The sequence below is a fragment of the Hordeum vulgare genome, chromosome 5H (assembly GCF_904849725.1).
Source record: "Hordeum vulgare subsp. vulgare chromosome 5H, MorexV3_pseudomolecules_assembly, whole genome shotgun sequence".
Classification (NCBI taxonomy): Eukaryota; Viridiplantae; Streptophyta; class Magnoliopsida; order Poales; family Poaceae; genus Hordeum; species Hordeum vulgare.
The window spans coordinates 512,611,125-512,633,091 of NC_058522.1; the positions used below are offsets into that span (position 1 = coordinate 512,611,125).

A 21,967-nucleotide genomic window follows, 5' to 3' on the forward strand; every position below is an offset into this window, starting at 1 on the left:
TATTACAACCCGATTATGACTATATTTACAATATTACAATATATACAGTCATGCAGAACAAACAATTCTTTGTTGAATAGGGATACACAGCTTCAAACTTAAAAAAAGGCACGAAGCTCCTATAAAAGAGTGAACACAAAGGCTACTAGCATCACAGTAGCTATTATTTCTGGAGTACATTTGCAAAACCTCCAAGTTTAGTGTATAGACTATTGGAATATTGTATATTTAAAAAATCACAGACATGCATATTTATGGACCAAATATATGATAAGATTGCAAATGTGACATGCAACAAGTTTAGACATTTGCACCCACTCCTTGTCAAACCATGGCCGTTCATCTAATATACCATATTTAATGTATAATTAACAAATTGGTTGGGTGTCAAAAGTTTTTAATCCACCTCTCGTCAAAAAGACAAAAATTCCCGGATTCAACACAAAGTGTGTCAAATTTAAACTATAACCACCTCATAGTTTGCTATTTATTCTTTTGTAAAAATCATTTGTAGGTATACAAGTAGTAATTTCATCACATATCCAAGACTTTCATGAGATTCAACCCCTAACTACGAACGATCATGACCGATGTTTTTACCGCGTTTCGAAAGCGACACAAGAAGTTTAAAAAATATCAAATAAATTAAAAACCTTCGCACTGTGTCATTATATGTCACATAGTTTCCAGAAAAAACAACACACTTCAACTACGACAAATATCTTTAAAATAAGTCCTCAGAAATGAGCTATCATGTATAAAGATTATTGGATTTGAAGACAAATGATTAATGTTATGGCCAAATTGATGGCATAGTTTTTTCATATCACATTATATTTCGCACAAGTATGCATCTTTGAATGGCAAACAATGTTGCCAAAGAGAGTTTTCATTTTTTTAAAAATCATTTTTCATTTTTCTAGTGTGCAAAATGATTTTTCTATGAAAAACCTAGCAAATATTTGTTGAAGCGGACTATATCAATTTTAGAAAATATTACATCATATTTATGTACAACTGACAAATTTGTTGGGTGTCAAAAATCTTTTGTTCCATATCTCATCAAAAAGACAAAAAAATGCCAATTCAACACGAAAGTTGGTCAAATTTGAACTATAACTGCCTCATAGTTTTCTCTTTATTTTTTCTAAAAATAATTTTTAGGTATGCAAGTAGTCATTTCATCAGAGATCCACCAAGACTTTGAGATTCAACCCTAGCTACGAACGGTCATAATCGTCGTTTTGAGCTCATCTTCAAAGCGACATAAAAATTGAAACAAATTCAAATAGTTTCATGTTATATGATCTAGTTTCCAGGAAAATGACAAACTTGGACTACATCACATATCTTTAAACTGTGTTCTGAGAAATGATCTATCATGTACGAAAATTATTTGATTTCAAGACAAATGACCAATGTTATGTCCAAATTCACGGCATAGTTTGTTCAAATTACCTTAGATCTTGCACAATCCTGCATCTTGGAATGAAAATCAATGTTACCAAAGAGAGTATTTGTTTTCTTTGCAAGAAAAAATAATTTATCATTTTTCGAGTGTGTAAAATGAGTTTATTTGTGATGTAGGTAGAATTAATTGTTGCAAAATTAGACTGTATCAAATTTAAAAAATATTAGATTATATTTAATGTGCAATTGACCAATTGGTTGGGAGTCAAAATCTTTTGATCCACCTCTTGTGCAAAATACAAATTTTCACCGATTCAGGAGGAAAGCGGGTCAAATTTGAATTATAGCTACCTCATAGTTTACTTTTTATTTTTTTCCAAAAATTATTTTGAGGTACACAAGTAGTCATGTCATCGGAGCTCTACCATGACTTTCACGAGATTCAACCCTAACCGTGAACTGTCATGCCTGCCGTTTCAAGCGCATTTTGAAACCGGCATCGTTTTTCAAAAATATTAAACCATATTTAATCTACAAATAACCAAATGGTTGGTTTGTGAAAAGCTTTCCATCCATCTCCCTGTCAATCTGCACCGTCGAGTGGTCGGCACATTGCATGAGCGCGCGGACACGCAGATCACAGGAGACAGGAGGCATCGCGACCGAACGGTGACGCGCCTCCAGACCCAATGCCGGCAGGACAGCACCAAAGCCGCCGTGCGCCCGTGCCGTCACCGTCGACCCCACGTCCACGCACGAATAATGGCCATTTGAGTACCATTTGACCGCCCAGCCATGCAAGCGCAACGCCAAACGGGGCGCCAACTTTCCCCAGGAATCGGTTCGAGCCAGCGGTTCCTTGACCTCTCGCGCCCCGTACCCCGAAGTACTATTTCTACTCCGGCCCCCGGCAACCGGCGGCAGCACCGATCACGATCAGTCCACGTCGGCCGGTGAGCTAAAGAGCAAGCTTTCCCGGCTAACCAGTAACCAGTCAGCAGGAACGAATTACGCTGATCATGCGGGCGTTTGACCGTGGAAGGGCCAGAGAGATATACAATCTTATCCTGCGCCCTGGGTGTGGGTGGTGTGGTGCTCGATCGACTAGGCAATTCCTCTTTTTACGCTTTGCTTTGCCAATTGGCATGCATGACTTTCGACCCCGTTGGTCAGTTCTAACCACACATGATTGCCGATTGACATCTGCAGATAACCAATGGGGGGAAAGGAGGTTAAAAGAAAACGTGATCGGCGATCCAGTTAATTAAAAGCCAAAGGGCAAAGGTGGCAGCTGGGGGAAGGGTGTCCCAGCTCGCGCGTAGTGGCCATCCCCAACTCCAGCGGCCGGCGGCCGTCCGCCCGTCCATGCATGGCGTTGGGATGGGGCCGCCACTAGCTAGGGCAAGACCACTTGTCTCATCGCATCGAGCCTGTGAGTGACGGTTTTAGGCCAGCGCCTGATCGCATCGGAGCGGAGCACGTGTTGCCGGCCAATTTGCGCCGTGCCGTGTGCGACGTACGCCGGCCGGCCAATCCTCCCCGTCAAGCGCTCTTTGTTTAGTTTCCAGTGGCCATGGCTCTGTGTTCACCAATGAACTACTCCTAGCAAAGAAGCATGCATGCACGCATGCATTGAACCAAGACGGTTTCTCTATGTGAACACCGTGGACTATAGAAGGAGCTAAGTATAACTTGGTGACCAACCGTACCTTGGTCCTTGGGATTGATCCCAAGCTACTCCTGGCAGGCAGGGAGGCAGGCAGGCATGTGCATGAGTACGGCGCCTATGTTTATCCGGATCTCTGGGTTTTGGTTTGACACAGGTACCTGACGTGGCGGACCACCCTACACATGGGTCTGGTGACTCTGGTCGGTCTCACTCTCACTCTCACCCTCACCTCATCACGTTGCTCCTACTCTATGCTACGTGGGCGCCACGCGCAAGGCAACTTTACTTCCTCTCAACTTGTTCCCCTTTGATCATATTCATGAGCGTTTTGTTTGTTTTCTGCTCCTGCTTTTGGCCGTGGAATCTCTCTCGTGCCCCCCTCTTTCACACGACAGCATATGATCATTTCCACGTACGATAGATCGGTTCACTACGCTTAAGATGCATGGCTGCATCATGGACTGTGACTACGAGCAATAGTAAAACTAAAAATTGTACTGTCTGCATGCATCTCCACTGGAAGTTGCAGCATTATTGAGTCTACCAATGATAATAAGAAAAGAAAGACCAGAAGTGGCACAGGTTAATTAGTCCAGACCGGTCGCACCTAATGTGGAAGGTGACATGTGCCCAGTTGTAGCAAAAAAAGAGGGCATCAAGAGACAGCGAGAATGTGGCTTGCAATGAAAACATGCCATGCCATGCCATGCCACCAGAATTATTTTCAAGGTTGGAGAATGGCTCATTTGATAGTGATACTCCCACTTAGCACGAGCTTCGTTTTGAATCATGTCTCTACCTAATTAAGCCACTTGAAGACTTGGAGTCTGAGCCAATCCCAGACCCTATAAAAACGCAGCACCCAGCACCCAACTCTTCCCTCCTCCTCCCTCCCCAGCTCCCACTCTGCTCTCATCTCATCCTCTTCCACAGAGAACCGACGAGGAAAATGCCGCGCCACCTGCTGCAGCAGTCCGTCGACCGCCTCGCCGCGCTGGCCGCGCCTCCGGCGGCCGCCATGGCTGGCGGCGGGACGAGCGTGCACACGGACACGCTGCTCATCCTGGCGTCGGTACTCTGCTTCCTGCTCTGCGTGGTCGGGCTGGCCATGGTGGCCCGCTGCTCCCGGCTGTGCAACCCCTCCGCCTTCTCCGTCGACGCGCCGGGGGCAGCCGCGGCGCCGTGCAAGGGGATCAAGAAGAAGGCGCTGCAGTCGCTGCCCACCGTGTCGTGGCGGCCGGAGCAGAGGAAGGAGGTGGACGAGGAGGAGGGGGAGCGGCCGGAGTGCGCCATCTGCCTGGCGGAGTTTGCGCCCGGCGACGAGGTGCGCGTGCTCCCGACCTGCGGCCACGGCTTCCACGCCGCCTGCGTCGACGTGTGGCTACTGTCCAACTCCACCTGCCCCTCCTGCCGCCGCGCCCTTGTCGTCGCGGCAGCCCAATCGCCAGCGGCCACCGAGTCCCCCCCACCTCAAACCTGCTGCGAGCGCGCCGTGGCCGTCGCGGCTGCGCAGGCCTCGGTCGCGGGCCGCTGTCGTTCGTCGGCGCAGTAGCCGGTCCACCTCTGCCCTTTGTTAGTACCATATATGGTATGCTCGCAACGTACATATACGGCATACGCATGTATAAATACGAAGGTCGCTCACGTACGTACATACGTACAAAATGCAACGTGTACAGCGTGCGATGATGCATGACTTGGTTACCGTGTGTAACGTTTTCGTCCATGTGTAAATACTTGTACATCACCTTCAGTTAACTAACTATGAGGGGTTTTACGGTCTCTAACCAATGCCGGTCAAAGGAAACATGAGCACGCAGATGTGTGCGCTGGTACGGGAGCTACGCAAGCATATAGAGCACACGTACGGCAGCTACGCTTTAGCTAAAAATATCATCGTTGTCGTCACCAAGATGCATGCATGTCGATGGATCGCTTTGCCGCAAGGGGGGTGGGTAAAGCAAAGGCAAAGCGTGGTCAAGTGGAGTGGAGTGGAGTAGATGGAGGGGTCGATCACGGCGGCGGCGCGGCGGTCGTGCTCACTCCCGTCGCGTCGCGTGGTGGCCGGCATCCGGCAAAGGTGGTGGCGCCGGGCGCGCGCGATATTTTTAGGTCGCGATGTGATGTGACGCGATGCGTACAGTGCGTACGCCGTGCTGCACGGACGCGTGTGCGTACGGACGGAGGACCATCGCCATGAACGATCGCATCCAGCGAGGGCTCTCGTGCCGTTCATGGACATCTGTCGACGCTCGGGCCCACAGACGGACGATGGCCGACCCATGCAAGCAAATGCGACGACGGGTGGACGTAGTAGTACGGGCCACCAACTCTCGAGCCATTTTGCCCATAGATCGCGTTCCTTAAAGCATCTCCGACACGCGCGACCCGAAAAAAAAACATTTTACAACGTCTTCAGCGATCGTTCAAAAAAATGCGCGCGCGTTGCTCAAGCGTTACAAATAAAGAGCTGATGATGAGCATAGATAGTCTAGATGGATAGAAACCATCCGTTCCAGAACAAGGAACAAGCTGCAGCGACACATTCGATGAGCGTCGTCTTGTGCATGGCCAGAAAGCTCTTCGAAATGGCCCAGTGGGCCATCACATCCTCCACGGTTTCGACATGACAGATGGCACAATCCGTGCCGACGCTTCGATGGATGGGGTGCGGGCAGCCCGACATGCCGGGGAAGACATCTCGTCTACGATGCCCGCACCTACCTGCACTGCCAACTCTGCCTCCCTCTCTCGTGGCCGATGACGGCGCATCTTACGAGTGACGTGCTCCGGCTTGCACGACTAAGCGGAGGAATGGACGCCGATGAACCAGGTGGATTGTGTCTTCGTCGCGACGATTGGGGACGGGCTGGAAGACATCACGGTGGCGGATCGGGACATGTGGTGAGGATGGAGAGCAAGGGTGTCAGGCGGCGAGGGGGTCGGGCGCGGGAAATGATTTAGGGTGGCGGGAGGAGAAGGAAGGTTTTGAAGAATTTGAGGATAATTTACAGTGGGATCGGATTGTCGGGTCCGACGTGACGGGCGTGCCCGGACTCCTTTATATCCTCCATATATTTGGGTTGAATATGAGAGTTGCCAATCGGTCCGGACGTTTGAGGCTCATTTTAAAACCCGCCTGGACTGAATTTTTGTGACCGAACGGGTTGCTCGGGCATTTGAGTCGGGTAGGAGCAGGGCCAGAGCCACTAGGGGGGCGAGCAGGGGCAGACCCCCCCTATGGATCGGCCACCCCCATGGATTTTTTTTTGGGGGGGGGGGGGGCTAATACTAATCTTGTGTAATTGTTACTTAGTACCGGCCATTAGCAAAGATATATAGTCCTCTATTCTGTGCGTTCAAATATTGTTGGTTGACCCAAGCCCAAAACAGTAGTTTTTGTAGGTAATTTGACGCATCAATCGAATCACTAATCAATCAAAGACCATCTAAAATACATGCATATGTACAACCGTTCGTTTTCTTTCCATGTCGCTTAACCTAATAATCAAGCTTCAGGTCATCTCTTGGCGGCACCACCGACACCAGGATAGGGCTAAATCAAAGGTCGTGGTGCAATCTGTCAAGAAGCGCGAACCCTCCCGTGCTTCATCAAGCAACATGGACCACCGATGTTTGCCGCATGCGTGCGGTCTGCGGACACAACATCATCTATTATGAGCAAATCTGACGAGCTGGTATTGGATTTGGTACTCTATGTATTGTTACGACATCTGTAACTTTTTCCTAATACAAGTACACCACATATTGATTATATATATGCTTAACTATGTTTGTGTTGGTAGATAACTAGATATCAAGTAAAAGCAAGTCGAAAGCAGCAAGCAGTGATTTATTTTTCATTCAAAAATATATGAATGCAAGCTTAATCCTGCTATTTAGTTATACAATAATTGGTCATATATATGACAATATTCCGCAAGAGGATAGTTCAAGCCGTTTTTTGGAGCGTAGTTGGATTACCAACTTCATCTAGGGAGTTGTTCAACACTATAAGGGCATCTCCAACAGTTTGTTGGTTAGCTTGTTGGTAAAATATGCCATGTCATCAGCCAACACCTTAACATACAACTACTCCAATGGGTTGTATCTAGTTTGCCCAATAAGATGTGAGGTAATAAATAAGGTGCTCTCTCATTCTACATTGGAGCTTGTGCAAGGGTGTTGGTTAATTTACATACAACCTTGTTCTCTTTCCTCATTTATTGCAATGACACATCATCAAAAATTCTATGTGTCAAAATTACCAACAACTATCTTACAACCATTGGAGATGCCCTAAGCTATAGCTAGACCTGTCTAGACTGCTTCGTAGCATATATGAATATAAAACTCTTATATATATAGTTTTTGAGGCATTTGTTTTGGTCTTCAATGCCGTCTCCCCCCTATGCCTAAATCCTCCCTCCGCTGTAGATGGTCTTATAGAAGTGTAATTTTCTGTGATGCGTCTAGTAGGCAGTGCGCTTTACAAATCGGCTTATCGTCCCCTTTTCACGTACGCATTGCTTTGTAGTAGTATTGTTTGTTCTCTTTTCGATACCATTAGTTCTAGGCATCATGATTGCCATCTGGATAACAAGTGGTGTAAAAGAAACGTGACCCAATTAGACCCAAAGCGCAAAGGCAGAGGGGAGGTGGAGACTCGGGCAGGGGGCATGTGATGTGAGTGTCCCAGCTCATCGGAGTGGGCCGCCGGCCGGCCGGCCGGCGTCCATTCATGGCTTGCTGGGGTCGCCTCGTCATTAGACCAACAAACTAGATCCACCTGACCACTTGGGTCGTCGCTGACGGTTTTAGGTCACACGCCAATCTTGACGACTTTATTGTTTGTAGCTTTTGGTTATGGAATCTCGCAGCTTTCGTTCACATCACAACGAACTGAACTGAACGTATGCATGCCCATTCATTTCCACGTATATCATCGGCAGAAATCCGGTTCCTACGTATTGAAGACTCTACGTACTACTTCTACTACTCCCTCCGTTCTTAAATATAAGTCTTTTAACTGATTTCACTAAGAGTCTACATACGAAGCAAAATGAATAAATCTATACTTTAAAGTATGTGTATATACATTCATATATAAAATTAAAACTGGCCGATTCTGAAGTAGCATAGCATATGTGAAGCAGCCCACCCCAGATCAATCGCACCTAATTTGGAGGGCGACATGCATGTACCCACTTGTAGCAAAAACAGCGAAGAAAAGGCTGAGAGATTGGAATTTAGTAGCAATGAAAATATTCCATAAGAGTGGTTCGAAAGTGACACTCCCGCTTAGCATGATCTTCGTTTCGAATCATAAATATCCCTCTACCTAAGCTAATCCTGACATTATAAAAACCGGAGCTCAAACACAAAAACTCTCCCCTGCTTCGCAATCCCCACCACTGACGACCTAATTAAAACTGGCCCCTCCATCCCTCCTGCCACAGTGCTCTCAAGTCTCAAGTCTCAAGTCTCATCTCATCCTGCCCCACCGAGAAACGGAGAACGAACGAGAATGCCGCGCCACCTGCTGCAGCATTCCGTCGACCGCCTGGCCGCGATGGCCGCGCCGCCGGGCGTGGTGGCCGGTGGTGGGACGAGCGTGCACACGGACACGATCCTCATCCTTGCCGCGGTGCTCTGCTTCCTGCTCTGCGTGGCCGGGCTGGCCATGGTCGCGCGCTGCTCCAGGCTCTGCAACCCCTCCGCCTTCTCCGTCCACGCAATGGGCAAAGCCCCGTGCCAGGGGCTCAAGAGGAAGGCGCTGGAGTCGCTGCCTACCGTGTCCTGGAGGCCGGAACAGGAGAAGGAGGAGCGGCCGGAGTGCGCCATCTGCCTGGCGGAGTTCGCGCGCGGCGACGAGGTGCGCGCGCTCCCGCACTGCGGCCACGGCTTCCACGCCGCCTGCGTCGACGTGTGGCTCCTCTCCAACTCCACCTGCCCCTCCTGCCGCCGCGCCCTCGTCGTCGCGGCCGCCCACTCTCCTCGGCCGCCGGGCGCCGGCACAGTAGCCGACGAGACCGGACGGGGGGCGTCCGTGTCTGACGTTTCTTTTGTCAGCTAGCTCTTTTGGTTGGCACTTGTGCAGCTGATACGTACAATATGCAACTGTAGAGCGTGCGATCGTGCATCACTAGTTAATTTCTGTATGTAACACATTTCAGCTGTAAATACTTGTAGGTCGATCGCCTTCAGTTGATTGATTACCACAGTAACAAATTCTGTCTGGCTACGGTGTCAAAAAAGTAAGGAAGAAGAAGATATAGACGTGTGTGCTGTACGTTGCATCTGGAGTACTATAAAGGAGACGTACGGTCCGGCACGGCGGCACCTACGCTTTCGGTAAGGATTATCCTCGTCACCGAGATGTACATGTTCATGTCGACCGATGGTTTCAGTGTGGTCAAGTGTCAATCATGGCGGCGGTCGTGCTCACTCCCGTTCCGTCTCGTCGGCGAGGTGGTGGCGCTGGCCGGGATGGCGGGATATTTTAGGCCGCCGTGATGTGATACATACGTACGCTCGCTTGCACGGACAGACACCGGCCCATCGCCATGAATGATCGAGGAAGGTCTCTCTCGCTCGCTCGCTCGCTCGTGCGTGTCATGGCGATACGTCGACCTCATGTACACAAACGATGCCCATTTCGACCACCTAACACACGCACGCAAATGCACCAACCAGTCGATACGCCACCAACTTTGCAGCTAATTTTTCCATCGACTCGATTTCAGGGTCGTTGCTTGGCCTCTTGCGCTCCGTACCCAGAAGTGCTATTTTTCCTTTTGGCGCGCGTCTATCTCTTACCTTTTGCCACGGGATAACAAAATGTATGTATCAAGGAAAATATAATGTAAGAGAGAATAGACTATGCACATATGATATCTCATGGTTCTAAAATGGTAGATAAATACATCTCATCGTCATCCTCTCCCCTCCCTCTTCTCGAGAGGAAACCTTCAATCCCTGTGTCTCGCGAGAGATTAAAATTTACAATGATATCTAATTTGATTGTATAGTATCAAATTTCAAGAATTTTTTTTATAGCTTCTATAAAGATTGTCACACGGGCAAAAAGGCCCGTGCATTGCAACGAGAGAGAAAAAAAATGCCTACACCCTCCCGCAAGGCTTGAGAATGAGACTCTGCCTTTCCCAATGGAAGACTCATTCGTTGTGAATGGAAAAGTATTTTCCGAGGTGGATGCACGATTATAATCACAAAAATTAATTTATTCTAGATTAATTTTGTGGTTTTTGAATTAGATATATACAAATACATCAATGCACCTGTAAATATGTGAATACATATCACTATATCACATTCGAGAAAACAAAATATAGTTTCTCCTTTTGGGTAGGGACTGCACGAAGATGATGCTTAATGGCCTAAAATTGCTCAAATCACATCCATGCGCTAGATGGGCAGGTATGTGTAGGGCCTTGCATTGGATTTTGCCCTCTGGTCCTCTAATTATAAATCGACAATGTAGTACTGATTGAGAGTTAGATCTCTTAAGAGGGTGAGTCCAATTGGTAAACATAGAGAATGACAATTCCCGATTGTACAAATACTATTGCATCCTTTAGCATTCACTATACACAGGGAGCCCAGTATAACTTTTGCATCCTTCCAGAAAACTAATAAAATACTATTTAGACGGCATAAATCCCATAGAAAAAAAACTGCAAGGACAAAACAACAACTTTTAGCATAGGAACACTCTGATTAGGGAACAGTGAATGCATGGTATGGACTGCAACAATTCTCAAGCAGTAAGAATAGACGAGAAAAATAATGAAGAGAGCTTTTCAGAAAATAAAAGGACTGACATTTGTTTTCATGAACTCTCCTTTCCAAATATCTTCTAGGAAATTCCATATTTCTAGTAATCAGATCTTCTAAAAGGTTATTGTGGTACTAATCATAAAATAAGAGATTCCTCGTGAGTAGGTAGTACAATTACATGTCCAAGAGGCTGCAACTATTTTTACGCAAAAATATTCAGTTTCATTCGTGTATGTAGCGTACCAACAAATCTCAAGTGAGCCCTCGAGGAGGCCTTTGGTTTGCGCCTTTCGTCACTGCACAAGTCACGTAGGGTGGTGCTCTGGTATTGTAGACGCTGCCTTGCTGGAGACATGGTCGGAGTCATGGCAGGGCTTCATTACATGTAACGATCTAGTTTACCCTGCAGCTGGAGGCTTGGCATCCATCAGAACAGGGAGATCAATCCAAGACAAGACAACACAGTTGGAGACTTACAAGCACCCATATTCTCTGTCTTCACTAAAAAAATAGCACAGAAGTAGAACATGTATTAACAAGTGAACAGGTAATAGAAGAAGAGGTAGTAGCAAGCTAAAAATTTAGTACGTTAGAACAGGTAGTACCAACAGGATAAGCAAATGATTTGATGATTACTCGACTGAAATTTAAGTACTTTCTAAACATAGATGAACTTGCGGTTCTCTAGTTGAGCAGCCAAGCAAATGCAATAGATGGGAATCACGTTATATATGCAGATCCTGGATCTAGAGAAGTAGACTGAATCTAGAGAAGTAGACAGTAGACGTGTCATTTGGAACTTTAGACTTCACGGTCAATCAACAAAAAGAAGCAAAAAAACAGGGCCAAGAAGCGACTCAGGCATACGCGTACCAGATTTTGAAAATCGGAAATCTGTCCAGAACGGCAAATTTGCACCACACCATACACATCAGTTGTCCTCTGGAAAAGATTGGACTCACTGCATCATACCCCCGTCCTCCTTGGTCGTACGTCGCCGCCGGAGCACAACCCCATAACATGGAAGAAAACCTGAACAGGATGAGAAGCCCGCCGAGTGCTGAGGACCTCAAAAGGTGGCTAGCAATCTTGTCGAGCTCGGGGATGTAGGACTCTGGAGGCGGCTGGAACCTAGCACCGCCACCCAGCTCTCCATTGGGATCATCCAGATCCAAGCTCGCAACCGCCCGCTTCGGAAGAGCCAAGATTCGATCCCGAGGAACCAGCACGCACCGAGCCCCGCCGCCTCAACAGGAGCTCGCCGCCTTGCCCGCTCATTGGTCAACGGAGGCACCGCCGCCAACGACTGCCTCGCCGCCACATCTTTCTCTGTGGGCGATTAGTTCTAGTAGCGCCGTTGCGCTCCTCCCTCTCTCCTAGCTCTCCCTCTTTCTCGACGGGCGGAAGACATGGGACAGTGAGCGATCTTTCAGAACCTATACGTACATGGAGTAACAGGATGAGAAATCAATTGAATAAAATGATATTTCTAAAATGCTGAGAGAAGAAAGCAAGTTTATCATAATTAAGAAGGGATAACTACAGATGACAAATTCTTGACCTTTATCTATGTGTCTTATTAGATGGAGTAGCGAGTCGGTGAACGGATTGTTTACAAACTAAGAGGGATACAACCTACATATTCACTTGTCCTTTGAAGCGATTAGCAATGCAATTTTACCAGTCGAATAATACAGGGTAAGCAATCTAAGAACTAAACATTGATAAAATGTATTAAGTGGACGTGGCGATCAGTTCTGACTCATCATGCAAAGAATATTTATGTTGTATTCCACTTGACCGTGATTAACAAGCTGAAAATTCATACCTCTCACACTCCATGTCTAGGACTAGGTGCTACCTCTAATTACCCCGGTGAACCATCACATTTCCAAAGTCTTTCACAGGTACTGCTTGACCTAACAACACAAATAATACATCAGAAAAGATGCCAAGTGCGATGGTCACAGACTCAAAGTTATTCAAATCTGGGCAAAGATGCATAGATCAAGTGTAAGCAACTCAAATTTTGTAAATCTTCTCATTAAAGCAGTGCTACTGCCTTCATCCGAAAAAACGTGCAAGTACACCTGCAGATCATGAGGGCATTGGCTGACGGGTAATGGGTTAACCTTGACCACCAAAAGTCCCTTGTGCTGATAACAAAACCATGTTTCCAGCCTTGAAGCGTAAGAAAGAATATGTATGCTCAGTACTTCCAGCGATAAATTTGTTGATCCCAACTTTTTACTGATGCCCATGTGAAAAATTGGATCTGAAAAAGTATAAAAAAGAGCACATACCTTGGTGGCAGCTATTGCCACAAGATAATAAACTTACAATGAGAGATTGATAAAAAGGAATCAAATATAATTCCATGCATATATGTTTCCAGAACAGAGTTGTGGGTACTATAGATGTATTTCTTGCAATCAATTCAAAACCAATCAAACATATTCCCCTTCCATGTTGTTTTTTGGGAAGTTAATTAATTGCATGCTAGAGTATTAGAAGACTCTCACACAGTACATATTGGACACAAAAGCACATAAAGTTTTCCGGCAAAGCACCTATGTCTTTTCTCTTACTCTTTTCTCTCGTCTCAAATGACACAATGCAACGGCATGGGCTTAAGTAGCCAGAGATACACGACCATCAGGTAGCCACTCACCCACTAACTCCACACACATACAAATGGTCAAGGAACTAACTACTTAACCCACTAAACTCTCCACTAACCAGCTGGATGCATGTACAACTTGAGTGACAACCAAGTCTGCAGAACCTTTGGATGCCCATGTTGAGGACCAAGTCACAACTAATGGCTCCCGATTCTTGCTCCATACTGATCTGTCAACGCGACTCGGCTGCTCCAGCTCTGCATTATATGGACGCATGCATCTGCCGACTAACACATATCCATCCATGCGGTAGACTACTTCCTAATTCAATGGCACACACACACATTCAAGACGTCATGCGCACACACAACTTGGCATGACTAAACCTATGGTGATCTAAGCTGCATGCATGACTCTAAAAACAAGAAATAATCTGAACCTAACACTAACAACAAGATTATTTAGTTCCAACAGGAAGTAGATAGTTGGCTAAAGAGTAAAATGTGGAACCGAGCTAACTTGATGATACGCATGCTCATAGTTTCATTGGTCAGAGTGTTGCTCCTCTAGTTATTGAACATCCGATCTTGTTGCCAGCCTCTCGATAGGCAGAGTCAATTACAAAAGCTAGTAGTGTCTAAATTCAGGAGGAATTGTACATTCGTACTTCGGCTGGTGTAGTAGCAGTACATAGCAAGCATGCTTTCCAATCATATGTAGGCACGCCATAATGCTTGCTATGTTTTATGGTAGTCCATTCTGCAAGGCTATTTCACTGGCAAATCGTCAATATGGGTGCATTTGGTGGCATTGGTATTATTACCTACAAGAAAAACTGATTCTTACGTATTATCTCATCCTGAAACAAATGATGTGGCAAACAACTAAAAAGGAACGAAACAACAATAGCGCATCCCACTTTAAAATAGCTGAACCACATTTGTTCATGATTCATAAGATAAGGGCATTTATAAAATTATAAAATACACATTTATATGACAAGAGTCAAATAAAATAAGCCCATTTTTTACATTGCGGCGACAGACCTGACATTACACATCAATTTTCAATTACTCTGATCCGAAAGGCTGGTTCCAAACTGATCAAAGAAATAAATAAAAGGAAAGCTCATCGCTGAAACAAACAAATGAAGTATGATTTAAACTTCATTATGCAGTTACTGTCTTCCACACCAAGGATGTTGAGAATTATACAAAATATGGTTATTGTTTATATATATCACCAAGGCCACAAAAAGACCCCTCACTTGAGAGTACCACAAAAGTCCAAAACAATTGTTCTTGTTGGGTTCTCCATGTGGTGAATTAATTATTATTTTCCGCTTGCACTACACAATAAATAAAAATTGCACCATAGTTTCATTTTAGATGACACAACAATCTTAGTATTATCTAATTTTGGTACCATCATTTTTGTTAGGCAAGTTAAGGAGAGGTTATATATATGGTGCAGAAATAGTCAAATTCTGTTAAAAAAACTGTTAACTAACACCTTAGGGGGCATTTTGAAGCAGGGAAAATAACATGACAACTTGATTAACATGATGCTTGTCGTACTCTTTTCAAGCATTACCTCCTGCATGAAGCCTCTTATATATACGACATAGCAAGGTAGCCTATATGAAATAAATAACAACTGGGACAATAAAAATAATTACTACTCAAGCTGACTGACAACTGGGACAGATTGTAAGAGTTGAGCAACGATTCATGTCCAAGTAGTATAGAAATCATAAATCTACTTAGCCAGGTGATACATGTAGCTCCTAGGTTGTACAGTATCATCGTGAGTTGAAAAAGTATATAAGCAAATACTTTAGATGCCGGTGTATAGAAATCCTAAATCTACTTAGTCAGGTGATACATGTAGCTCCTAGGTTGTACAGTATCATCTTGAGTTGAAAAGGTATATAAGCAAATGCTTTAGATGCCAGTGTTTGTGCGCGTGTTGCTAGTTAGTCGATCAATAAATTAGTCGATCAATAAAATCCACCATCTAGTCGATCAATCAATCCACCGATCTGATCTATCTACAGAGAAAGCTAGCTAGCTGCGTTGTTAACTTGTTATAGCTAATTTCTTGGATCATATATTAATTCTTTAAAGAATGCCTGCTGCTCTTGCTGTCCGATGCTTGAAGTTCCATCCACAAAGAAGCCCGTCGGGTCGCAGCATGCGATATACCCCTGCAGCCGCCAGTGTCTATTCAAATTTGGTTATAGTAGTTAAGATATGCACAGAATGATAACATTCTATGCATACATGAACGGATAGAGAGCAACTGGTTGTCGATCATGCAAGTATCAAAGGTAAGACCTTACCATGACCTATGTGAATCTGCATCATGAGTCATTAGATCACATTTAGATCACATTTGTTAAAGTAATCAGATCCACCGTCATTCCATCCCTATGTTCCAATGCTTCATATATTCTTAAACTGAACTATCCAATTGAAACGCTCGAATATGAAGCTCAACTGAAACGCTCGAATATGAAGATTGGTGGCCTTTACATGTTTTACTCCTCACCCACTAAACAAAAGGCCACCGACTGCATGTTTATTTGCCAAACCTTTTTGTGTGAACCAGAAGCCAATAATAATAAACGATCTGTTCAATTGTTTGAAGAAGTACCACAATATAAAGGGGGAGAATGAAGTTTGAACCTGAAAATGGAATCCATGACACGGAACCTCACCTTGCAGCCGACCGTCAGTATCTCGATACAAGATTGAGCACGACACCACAATTCTTCTCTTCCTCTCCAAGCCATCACTGTGAGCCACCATGAAAAGTTTCTTGCAACGTGGATATACAATGTTGGAGCTGCAGTATCAACATTTGTCTCACTCATCTTCGTACAAAGATAACACCACGATGTAAAAAACACTAAGCAAGAGAATACTCGAGTTGCAAATGTTTGAAGTGTATAGAACTGAAGATATTATAACCCTTGTCAAGTACCAATTAAGCATCAGAACAAGCTGAACCTAGTTTGTTCATCTACACAAGCGACAGGGAAATCATCTCAAGATACATAATGAACATATACCTGGCCAGGATAATCTCCTCGTTCCAAGCTGAGCCCTACATCCGGGCCCTCTCCTCGTATCTGCATCACATACACAAGACCGAACGGCCGATGCTGAGTCAAGATAAGAACCCTCAATCCGAACCAACTCAAATCATATCTATCTAGCCCTCACTCAGTTCGGAAAAAAATCTAATCTAATCTAACCTAAACAAACGGACCCGAACGAGATCTCTCCGAGGAAAAGGAAGATAACACCAAAATGAAGGAGGGGATCAAGACGCGGGCGTACCCTAGCCCGAGCGGACGATGATGTTGTTGATGGGGATGAAGATGAGGTTGACGAAGAAGCCGACAAACCCCATGACGACGAACCCGACCGTCGTCCGCGCGGCCACCTTGGTGAACTCTGCGCACCGAATCAGGGTCAGATCTGGCGAGAGAGGAAAACAAACCAGATCGGAAAACAAGGGGAGCGCGCGAGCGCGCGGGTCCTTACCCTTGCGGTCGGGCTTGTGGCAGCGCTTGACGAGGCGGACGATGTCCTTGGCAAACTGGAGGAGGGGGTCCACGACGGAGTCGACGGCGTCCATGGCTGGCTGGCAGGCGAGATCTCGGAGCCGCCGCCGACGTTCAATTTTCTAAGGATAACGAAGGTTGTGAGGGACGGGGAGGAGGGGATCGTGGGGGTGACGTTTTTTCGCGTGAAATCTTGCCGCTTGCGCAAGGTCGCACTATCACGAGGAAGGTGGGGATCGGTTTTTTCTGTCAACCGGTTTTTTCTCTATTTAACTGATTGGTTTATGGAGGGATGGAAAAAATCGGTGGAACTGCTAAGGGAGCTAACGAGAGGTCGAACCATCCCGCTAGTTGAACCATCACGACGTTCGATCCCCCTTTAATAGTAGAGATTTTTGTTGGGTGACGTAGCATAAATTCAAAAAATTTCCTACGCATATTCAGATCTTCCTATGGAGAGACCAGCAACGAGAGAGGGATGAGTGCAACTTCATACCTTTGAAGATTGCTAAGCGGATGCGTTACTAGAACGCGGTTGATGGAGTCGTACTCGCCGCGATTCAGATCGCGGTGTGATTCCGATCGCGGTGTGATTCCGATCTAGTGCCGAACTACGGCACCTCCGCGTTCATCACGACGTCTCCCGCACCTTGATCCAGCAAGGAGGAGGGAGAGGTTGGGGAAGAACTCCAGCAGCACGACGGCGTGGTGTCGATGGAGAGACGAGGTCTCCCGGCAGGGCTTCGCCAAGCACCGACAGAGAGGAGGAGAAAGTAGGGCAGGGCTGCGCCGAGGGAGAGGGAAAAGTGTCCCCCAATGGCCAAAAGTGCCCACTATATATAGGGGGAGGGGAGAGGGGTTGCGACCCCTAGAGAGTAGTCATCACTCCGCGTTTGCCAGACGTTCAGAATGTCATGGGCTGCTGCGGGAGCGGGAGGGTCACCTAGCGGCGCATCAAGGACATAAGCCTTTTTAGCTGCTTCAAGGATGAGCTTCAAGTTGCGAACCTAGTCCGCATAGTTGCTACCATCATCTTTGAGCTTGTTTTTCTCTAGAAATGCGTTGACATTGAGGTTGACGTTGGCCATCTACAATATTTATAAAGACAACTTTTAGACCAAGTTCATAACAATTAAGTTCATTTAATCAAATTAAGTATGAACTCCCACTTAAATCGATATCCCTCTAGTCATCTAAGTGATACATGATCCATGTTGACTAACCCGTGTCCGATCATCACGTGAGACGGACTAGTCACCATGGTGAGCAACTTCATGCTGATCGTATTCAACCATACGACTCATGTTCGACCTTTCGGTCTCTTGTATTCGAGGTCATGTCTGTACATGCTAAGCTCGTCGAGTCACACTAGGTGTTTCGCGTGTGTAAATCTGGCTTACACCCGTTGTATGCGAACGTTAGAATCTATCACACCCGATCATCACGTGGTGCTTCGAGACAACGATCCTTCGCAACGGTGCACACTTAGGGGAATACGTTCTCGAAATTTTAAGAGGGGTCATCTTATTATGCTACCTTCGTTCTTAGCAATAAGATGAAAAACATGATAAACATCACAATGCAATCATATAGTGACATGATATGGCCATTATCATCTTTGCTCTTTCGATCTCCATCTTCAGGCATCGCATGATCATCATCGTCACCGTCGTGACACCATGATCTCCATCATCATGATCTCCATCATCGTGTCTCCGTGAAGTCGTCACGCCAACTACTACTATCACTACTACTATAGCTAACCGTTAGCAATGAAGTAAAAGTATAAGCACATGGCGTTGCATCTCATACAATAAATTAAGAAAACTCCTATGGCTCCTGTCGGTTGTCATACTCATCGACATGCAAGTCGTGAAACCTATTACAATAACATGATCATTTCATACATCATACATGCAACATCACAACTTTGGCCATATCACATAACAGGTCAAACCCTGCAAAAACAAGTTAGACGTCCTCTAATTGTTGCAAGTTTTACGTGGCTGATTTGGGTTTCTAGCAAGAACACTTTCTTACCTACGTGATAGCCACAACGATGATATGCCAAAGCTATTTACCCTTCATAAGGACCCTTTTATTCAAATCCAATCCGACTAGAGTAGGAGAGACAGACACCCGCTAGCCACCTTTATGCATGGTGTGCATGTCTGTCGGTGGAACCAGTCTCACGTAAGCGTACGTGTAAAGTCGGTTTGGGCCGCTTCATCCCACAATACCGCCGGAAAAGAATAAGACTATTAGCGGCAAGCAATTGACAAATCATCGCCCACAACCTTTTGTGTTCTACTCGTGCATAGAATCTACGCATAGAAAACCTGGCTCTGATACCACTGTTGGGTAACGTAGCATAAATTCAAAAAAATTCCTACGCATATTCAGATCTTCCTATGGAGAGACCATAAAGGAGAGAGGGGTGAGTGCATATTCATACCTTTTAAGATCGCTAAGTAGAAGCGTTACTAGAACGCGGTTGATAGAGTCGTACTCGCAGCGATTCAGATCGCGGTGTGAGTCCGATCTAGTGCCGAACTACGACACCTCCGCGTTCAACACACGTGCAGCCTGGTGACGTCTCCCGCACCTTGATCCAGCAAGGAGGAGGGAGAGGTTGGGGAAGAACTCCAGCATCACGACGGCGTGGTGCCGAGGGAGAGACTGTTGGGGAACGTCGCATGGGAAACAAAAATTTCCTACGCGCACGAAGACCTATCATGGTGATGTCCATCTACGAGAGGGGATGAGTGATCTACGTACCCTTGTAGATCGTACAGCAGAAGCGTTAGAGAACGCGGTTGATGTAGTGGAACGTCCTCATGTCCCTCGATCCGCCCCGCGAACAATCCCGCGATCAGTCCCACGATCTAGTACCGAACGGACGGCACCTCCGCGTTCAGCACACGTACAGCTCGACAATGATCTCGACCTTCTTGATCCAGCAAGAGAGACGGAGAGGTAGAAGAGTTCTCCGACAGCGTGACGGCGCTCCGGAGGTTGATGATGACCTTGTCTCAGCAGGGCTCCGCCCGAGCTCTGCAGAAACGCGATCTAGAGGAAAAACCGTGGAGGTATGTGGTCGGGCTGCCGTGGAAAAGTCGTCTCAAATCAGCCCTAAAACCTCCGTATATATAGGTGGGAGGGAGGGGAGGAGGCAGCCTCAAAACCTAAAGGTTTGGCCGAAATTGGAGGTGGAGGAGTCCTACTCCAATCCTACTTGGAGTAGGATTCCACCTTCCCACTTGGAAACTCTTTCCACCTTGTGTTTTTTCCTTCTCAAACCTTATGGGCCTAAGTGGGAACTTATTCCAGCCCACTAGGGGCTGGTTTATCTCTTCCCATAGCCCATGAGACCCCTTGGGGCGTGACACCCCTCCCGATGGTCCCCGGCACCCCTCCCGGCACTCCCGGTACACTACCGATGAGCCCGAAACTTTTCCGGTAATGCACGAAAACCTTCCGGTATATATCAATCTTCGTTTCCGAACCATTCCGGAAACCCTCGTGACGTCCGTGATCTCATCCGGGACTCCGAACAACATTCGGTAACCAACCATATAACTCAAATACGCATAAAACAACGTCGAACCTTAAGTGTGCAGACCCTGCGGGTTCGAGAACTATGTAGACATGACCCGAGAGACTCCTCGGTCAATATCCAATAGCGGGACCTGGATGCCCATATTGGATCCTACATATTCTACGAAGATCTTATCGTTTGAACCTTAGTGCCAAGGATTCATATAATCCCGTATGTCATTCCCTTTGTCCTTCGGTATGTTACTTGCCCGAGATTCGATCGTCAGTATCTGTATACCTATTTCAATCTCGTTTACCGGCAAGTCTCTTTACTCGTTCCGTAATACAAGATCCCGCAACTTACACTAAGTGACATTGCTTGCAAGGCTTGTGTGTGATGTTGTATTACCGAGTGGGCCCCGAGATACCTCTCCGTCACACGGAGTGACAAATCCCAGTCTCGATCTATACTAACTCAACGAACACCTTCGGAGATACCTGTAGAGCATCTTTATAGTCACCCAGTTACGTTGCGACGTTTGATACACACAAAGCATTCCTCCGGTGTCCGTGAGTTATATGATCTCATGGTCATAGGAACAAATACTTGACACGCAGAAAACAGTAGCAACAAAATGACACGATCAACATGCTACGTCTATTAGTTTGGGTCTAGTCCATCACATGATTCTCCTAATGATGTGATCCCGTTACCAAGTGACAACATTTGCCTATGGCCAGGAAACCTTGACCATCTTTGATCAACGAGCTAGTCAACTAGAGGCTTACTAGGGACAGTGTTTTGTCTATGTATCCACACAAGTATTGTGTTTCCAATCAATACAATTATAGCATGGATAATAAACGATTATCATGAACTAAGAAATATAATAATAAATAATTTATTATTGCCTCTAGGGCATATTTCCAACAGTCTCCCACTTGCACTAGAGTCAATAATCTAGTTCACATCACCATGTGATTCCAACGAATCCAACACCCATATAGTTATGGGGTCTGATCACGTCTTGCTCGTGAGAGAGGTTTTAGTCAACGGTTCTGAAACTTTCAGATTCGTGCGTTCTTTACAAATCTTTATGTCATCTTATAGATGCTGCTACTACGTGCTATTCGGAAATGCTCCAAATATCTACTCTACTATACGAATCCGTTTCACTACTCATAGTTATCCGGATTAGTGTCAAAGCTTGCATTGACGTAACCCTTTACGACAAACTCTTTAACCACCTCCATAATCGAGAAAAATTCCTTAGTCCATTAGTTACTAAGGATAAATTTCGACCGCTGCTAGTGATTCAATCATGGATCACTCTCTGTACCTCTCAACATACTTTGAGT

The 21,967-nt window shown here is 45.9% G+C and overlaps 3 protein-coding genes across 3 annotated transcripts; 2 read left to right on the top strand and 1 right to left on the bottom strand.

Annotated features, from left to right (window-relative positions):
• Positions 1–3,832: 3,832 nt before the first annotated feature.
• Positions 3,833–4,866, top strand: LOC123451909 (probable E3 ubiquitin-protein ligase ATL44). The gene has a single exon (XM_045128465.1). It carries the CDS (start codon positions 4,029–4,031, stop codon positions 4,629–4,631), a length of 603 nt encoding a protein of 200 aa, XP_044984400.1. The 5' UTR covers positions 3,833–4,028; the 3' UTR covers positions 4,632–4,866.
• A 3,447-nt stretch (positions 4,867–8,313) lies between these two features.
• On the top strand, positions 8,314–9,317 carry LOC123451910 (RING-H2 finger protein ATL80-like). The gene has a single exon (XM_045128466.1). The coding sequence runs from the start codon at positions 8,607–8,609 to the stop codon at positions 9,153–9,155; it is 549 nt and encodes a 182-aa protein (XP_044984401.1). The 5' UTR covers positions 8,314–8,606; the 3' UTR covers positions 9,156–9,317.
• Positions 9,318–16,845: 7,528 nt separating this feature from the next.
• LOC123451911 (protein transport protein Sec61 subunit gamma-like) lies at positions 16,846–17,145 on the bottom strand. Its single transcript, XM_045128467.1, has 2 exons — positions 17,052–17,145; positions 16,846–16,961 (listed from the first exon to the last, which is right to left on the bottom strand). The coding sequence occupies exons 1-2, from the start codon at positions 17,143–17,145 to the stop codon at positions 16,846–16,848; spliced, it is 210 nt and encodes a 69-aa protein (XP_044984402.1).
• Between the last annotated feature and the right edge of the window lie 4,822 nt (positions 17,146–21,967).